General features: G+C 38.6%; 1 protein-coding gene across 1 annotated transcript; it reads right to left on the reverse strand.

The window, feature by feature from the left end:
* Window positions 1-3142: 3142 nt before the first annotated feature.
* Window positions 3143-5290, reverse strand: LOC104889296 (peroxidase 9). Its single transcript, XM_010674492.4, has 4 exons — window positions 4849-5290; window positions 4570-4761; window positions 3963-4128; window positions 3143-3782 (listed from the first exon to the last, which is right to left on the reverse strand). Exons 1-4 carry the CDS (start codon window positions 5116-5118, stop codon window positions 3370-3372), a joined length of 1041 nt encoding a protein of 346 aa, XP_010672794.2. The 5' UTR covers window positions 5119-5290; the 3' UTR covers window positions 3143-3369.
* Window positions 5291-6000: the final 710 nt, after the last annotated feature.

The raw sequence follows: 6000 nt of genomic DNA on the forward strand, positions 1-6000 counted from the left end.
AAAGTCTTAGTAGAAAATTAGACAGGCAAGAAGATTAAGAGGCTACGTACGGATAGTGGTCTTGAGTTTGTTAACGATGAATTCAATGAGCTTTGCAGGGACACAGGGATAGTGAGACATCGCACTGTCAGGAAAACACCACAGCAGAATGGTGTTGTAGAGCGTTTGAATCAGACTTTGCTAGAGAGAGTTCAATACATGCTCTCTAATGCAGGGTTGACTAGGAAGTACTGGAGTGAAGCTGTGAAAACGACATGCTATTTGATATACCGTGGCCCTCATACAGGTATTAACTGCAAGGTACCTTATGAGGTATGGTCTGGGAGAAGTGCTGATTATTCTGTTTTGCGTGTCTTTGGTTGTATCGTCTATTATCATGTGAATGAAGGTACACTTGAACCACGGGCTAAGAAGGGTTGTTTTTTGGGGTATGGAGATGGTGTAAAGGGTTACAAGATTTGGTCCCCATCAGAAGGGTGTGTTATACTTAGTAGAGATGATACTTTTGATGAAAACACTATGTTTGTATCTGCTAACAAACCTGCAGGTGAAACTGATGATAGCACAGCTGAAGGATCTGAGAAAGAAATTATTTCAAAACCTACTCCACAGGTGCAGGTTCGAATTCAGGGGAAGGATGATGTTTTCTGGTGAATTCTCCCATTGTGGAGACTAGTCAGAGTGATGGAGCTGTTGTTGATGATACAACTGAACTTGAGTCTAATCATGAGAAAAATGTTGTTGAAGGTCAGAAACGACCTAGAGAAGACGCAGAGACTGATTGAACAGATAAAGGGCCGGAATGTTTCTGGCCGAAATTGTTGTGTAGAGGAAATGATTGGTTATGCATTACATATAGCCAATGATATTGAGTCATCACCTGAGCCAATGTCTTACAGGGAAGCAGTTTCTAGTAACGAATCATCTAAGTGGTTAGTTGCTATGAGTGAGGATATGAAGTCTCTTCACAAGAACCAGACATGCGAACTCGTGAGGATACCACAGGGTCGTAAGGTGATTGGTTGCAAGTGGGTTTTCAAGAGGAAGGAGGGAACTTCAGAGGGTGAAAGTGTCAGATACAAAGCCAAACTAGTTGCAAAAGGGTTCAGTCAAAGGGAATGGGTCGACTACAATGAGATTTTCTCACTAGTGGTTCGTCATACTTCTATTAGAGTGCTATTAGCAATGGTAGCACATATTGATCTGGAAATTTAGCAGCTAGATGTGAAAATAGCTTTCCTATATGGGGAGTTGGAGGAGGATATTCTGATGAGTCAGCCAGAGGGGTTTGTTGTTCCAAGAAAAGAGAAGTTTGGTTGCAGGCTGAAGAAGTCCTTGTATGGACTTAAGCAGTCACCTAAACAGTGGTATAAGAGGTTTGACAGATTCATGGTTGAGCATGGATTTGACAGGAGTTCGTATGATTACTGTGTTTATCATAGCAAGGTGGAGGACAATTCTTATATGTCCCTATTATTATATGTTGATGACATACTTATTGCAGCAAAGAAGAAGTTAGATGTTTTGAAGTTGAAAAAGCTTCTGAAATCTGAGTTTGACATGAAAGATTTGGGAGCAGCGCGGAAGATTCTAGGCATGGAGATTTATAGAGATCATGGTCGGAAGAAACTTTTCCTTTCCCAGAAAAGTTATATCTTGAAGGTACTTGACAGGTTTGGTATGAGTACTGCGAAATCTATTGATACTCCTGCTGCTGCAAATGCTCGTCTTTCTGTTGTTCTTTCTCCTCAATCTGATGACGAGAAGGAGTACATGTCTAAGGTTCTATATGCTAGTGTTGTTGGTAGTTTGATGTATGTTATGGTTTGCACTAGGCCAGATATAGCACATGATGTTAGTGTTATTAGCAGGTTTATGACTCAACCAGGAAAGAAACACCGGCAGGTTGTGAAGCGGATTTTCAGCTATTTGAAGAGAACGGCAGATGTGGGTCTCATTTATGGGAATGATGCTGAGTGTTAGGTGACCGAATATTCTGATTTGGACTATGCTGGTGATATAGACATTAGAAGATCGAAGACTGGATATGTATACACTCTAGGAGGTTATCTGGTTGGTTGGAAGGCTACATTGCAGCCTTCAGTGACTTTATTTACTACGGAGGCTAAGTATATGGCTTTGACTGTTGCAGCAAAGGAAGGTATATGGTTATGTGGCTTGGTCAGTGATTTGGGTCTACACCATGATCGTGCGACTGTGTATTATGATAGCTTGAGTGTTATATGTCTTGCCAAGGATCAGGTGCATCATGATAGAACTAAACACATTGATGCGGGGTATCACTTTTTGAGGAGTGAGAAGAGGATAGTGGCGAAGAAAGTTGGAACTGCAGACAACCCAGTTGACATGTTCACCAAGCTTGTTCCAGTTCGCAAGTTCAAACTTTGCTTGGACTTGTTGAACGTTAGTAGTCACATATGACCTTGTGAGAGGTTGTGCATCAAGGTGGAGGCAATCCCGACCATGGGACGAAGTTGGCAAGTCCAACATCGGGTTAAAGATGCAAGACCAAGAGGGCAAAAGAGTATCTCGTGTATTGTTGAAGAGGTACGTGTTTTGTTGATTGTTTCGAAGTGGAGTTGTGTGGTAGATGCAAGTCAAGGTGGAGATTTGTGAGGATGTGACTTAATTGCGGAAGAAAGTCTGTCACGAGTCGCGACAATGGCCGCGAGGGAATCACGAGGCCGTCACACAGAGCACGACTCTGATCGGGGATCGCGAGCTTCACTCTGTTTCACGCGAAGCGCGAGGGAATTTACTTCGCTCGTTTTATTCGTCGACTTAGGGCTTGTATTCTAGACTTCATATAAATATGTTAACTCATATTTAGATCATACCACCACAAATATTAGAGAGAGATTAGCCTAAACACAATAGAGAAGATTAGAGAGAGTCTTTGAGATCCAATTGGAAACCCATTCAATTGAATCTTGCCTATTGTAATTGTAATCATCTCATTCATAGTGAAAGAATCGTTTTCCCCTGCCTTGAGAACGTGGCTATCGCATTGTAAGTGAACCTCGTTAAATCTTGTGTGTTCTTTATTTGTTTTCTTGTGTTTATTGCTTGCTTAATCACTTCCGTTGCAACAAATATAAATATAAATTAAATACAAGACAAGTAAATCAAACTTTAAACCCTTTTATTAGTTTGCATAAGAATTTTAGGAATCCATGAAAGTAACTCGATGCTACAAATTAACCACAAATTTGTTTTTCGATCGAACAAATAAACCACAAATTAGAACTTCATAAAAATTCACAACTTTGACGTGAATTCAATAAATCCCAAACCCAAACCCAAATCAATCCTAATTAAGAGATACAAGTTCAATAATGAATTGATTAATTAATTAATACGACGACAATTCTTCCTAACTTCACCATTAGATCCTAAGAGAGGGCTTATGCTTCCCATCTTAATCATGGAGCTAGCAAAGTGCTCAAAAAACAACCCTTCATCTTCCGCAAAAGACTTGACCAATTGAGAAAGGTCGGCATTATTTCCTGAGTAAAGTTGTTGGTCTGTGAAAAGAAGTCCTCTGCCCCCCAAAATGAGCTTGTAGTAAGTATTGTCAAAGGCTCTTGGAGTTGCATAATCCATTGGGGAAATGTTGTTGTCACCCCCTGATGAAGGGCAAATTGACTTCAATCCATTTAAGTAGGCCTTCTCTAGACTCACATCTGGTTGATTGTTACCATTTTGACTGTATAACCTTTTCTTGAAACTTGTACATCTCGCCACTCCGATAGTATGTGCTCCTATGATATTTATACACCAACAAAATCGATAAATTATCAACTTGATAACTCCCAAAATTTAGAAAGATCGCAAATTATTGCAAAACTATCAGATTTAAAAATCGTCTAGGGTCAGTCAGTCCTTGAACTGAAATGGCCTAAACGCCAGGCCAGAACTCTAAGATAATTGGAAATAGTTACCTGAGAGGGCAACAAGATCAACTTCATTAAGGCCTTGTTGATTGAAATTTGCAAGAAGCTTTTGGGCTGTCAAAATTGGGGGAGGAATGGTAGCATTTGCAAGCTTCATATTTGCAATCCTTGAGTCCCTTCTTCCTAATGGAACCTCCCAATTTGGTCCTCCACTCTGTTGATAAAAAATCCACAAGAAAATAGCGTTTATGCATACATTTAAAGTAACTCAAACCAAAAAAAAATTTGTTCTACACAAATAGAACTTGGAGCACAACACAAACATTTGCCCTTAGCTCATCTAAAAAAACAGTGTTACCAAGTACTTTCTACATTTTTTTATACATGCTACATAGAGAAAGTGGAGGGTTTTTAAGAAAGGTAGAGAGAGAAAGTAGGGAACCATCACTTTTTGAATAAAAAAACATTTGTTAAGGAAGAAGTATGAGTATTTTAAAAGAGAAGGTGGGGGACCACCAACTTTTTAATAGTATTTTAAGATTTTTATGGTGAAAAGGAATCCATTTATAGTATGTAGCATCTATTATGAGATTTCCATTTAAGAAAAATGTAGCATTTATAAAAAAAACGGAGGAAGTAGTATTTAGTTACGTGCCAAGACACTGGCGCCACGAGCTACCAAAGCCAAAATATCAGCACAAGAAACAGTCTGAGGGCATGCATCTTCTAACATGGCTTTGATTTCATCTATGACTTCAAAACCTCTCAAAGAATTGGCATTTGGCTTAGCTCTTTTCTCACTAACAAATGTCGCACTATCATCTAGTAGTATAGATGCATCACATCCCTGTAAACATTAATAAAAATAGTCAATCACCAAATGAATTAACCATAAAACACGCGCGCGCACACACACAAAAGAGGTACTACAAACCTGGACAAAGCAGTCGTGAAAATGTAGCCTTAACAAAGAAGCAGCCATCCTTGGTTCTCTAGCGATGGCATTTTCTAAGACCGAAATGACAATGTCGTTGGCTTGCGGGCAAGAGTAGTCATAGAAGTACGAAGAGAGCGAACTATAGTCACTGCCACCGCGGCTACCCCAGCCCCAGCCATAGCCATAACCAGGCTGTGCTAGAGTGACTGTGAAAGTTGATGTTAAGCAGAGGAGACTCAAAAGCACTATTTGCATTTTAAAAGCCATATGTGAAAAAAGTTGGAAGTTATTATTCTACTAAGTTCTGTTTTGAGTGTAGAACTGTTGGATTTAGGAGTAGTAAAATGGTTCGTTTTTATAGACTGAAAAGAGTGGGTGATATTGTAAAGAAATCAACCTACTATGATCTTACAATCTAACCAAAACTTTTAGATTTTTCCTAAATTGATAGTATGACTTTGTTTGTATGACTATATCAAAGTGATTCCTCTACTCCATTTGGGATAGTACTGTTAGTGCTCTGGTTTTACCTGCTTCATTTGGAAGTATTAACACACCATCATAAGCTAAGGTTAGGACTTTGGACCCCATGATATGATTCCTAAGTCACAAATCACAACAGATCATAGGACAAAAACAAAATTGATTGACAATTTGAATATACCATATAAGTATTGTAAACTAGTGATTTCCTTGGGAATTTTTTTCCCTTCGTGCAAACTTAGTTGTTACATTGTTTCAATCGGCCTCTCATAATGTATATAAGTAACAATCTTTTTCCTAAATATAATATAAGTGACAATTTTTTCCATACATTCTAAATTTTTACATGCGTATATATCTATTAATTCTGAAGGGAAGGATCAGAAAGTACTTATTTCTACACATAACAAGGTGCGAGACCAAGTTATCTTACATATGACAACAAGATTTAAGATTATAAAGAACAATGATTATAAAAGAAATATTATGTAGCGTAGTAGATATAAGATTTAATTAGCCTATGTTTGGGCTACTTCATTATTCGGCTGGTCATTGAAACTTACTCCACTAGCTAGCTAAATGCTAATGATTAGTGCATGATGTAGTGACTTGTAGTCGGTGGTCTAGTTTCACCTGCTCCAGTGATCTAGTGAATTGATAAATGAG

The sequence above is a fragment of the Beta vulgaris genome, chromosome 1 (assembly GCF_026745355.1).
Source record: "Beta vulgaris subsp. vulgaris cultivar EL10 chromosome 1, EL10.2, whole genome shotgun sequence".
NCBI lineage: Eukaryota > Viridiplantae > Streptophyta > Magnoliopsida > Caryophyllales > Amaranthaceae > Beta > Beta vulgaris.

Excerpts from the sequence above, each read along its gene's own strand:
- LOC104889296 (XM_010674492.4), bottom strand. The coding sequence starts at position 5,118 with ATGGCTTTTAAAATGCAAATAGTGCTTTTGAGTCTCCTCTGCTTAACA. Across the intron at positions 4,762-4,848 it reads TTCACGACTGCTTTGTCCAG|GGATGTGATGCATCTATACT; the intron begins GTTTGTAGTACC and ends TAATGTTTACAG. Across the intron at positions 4,129-4,569 it reads CTCGTGGCGCCAGTGTCTTG|AGTGGAGGACCAAATTGGGA; the intron begins GCACGTAACTAA and ends TTTTATCAACAG.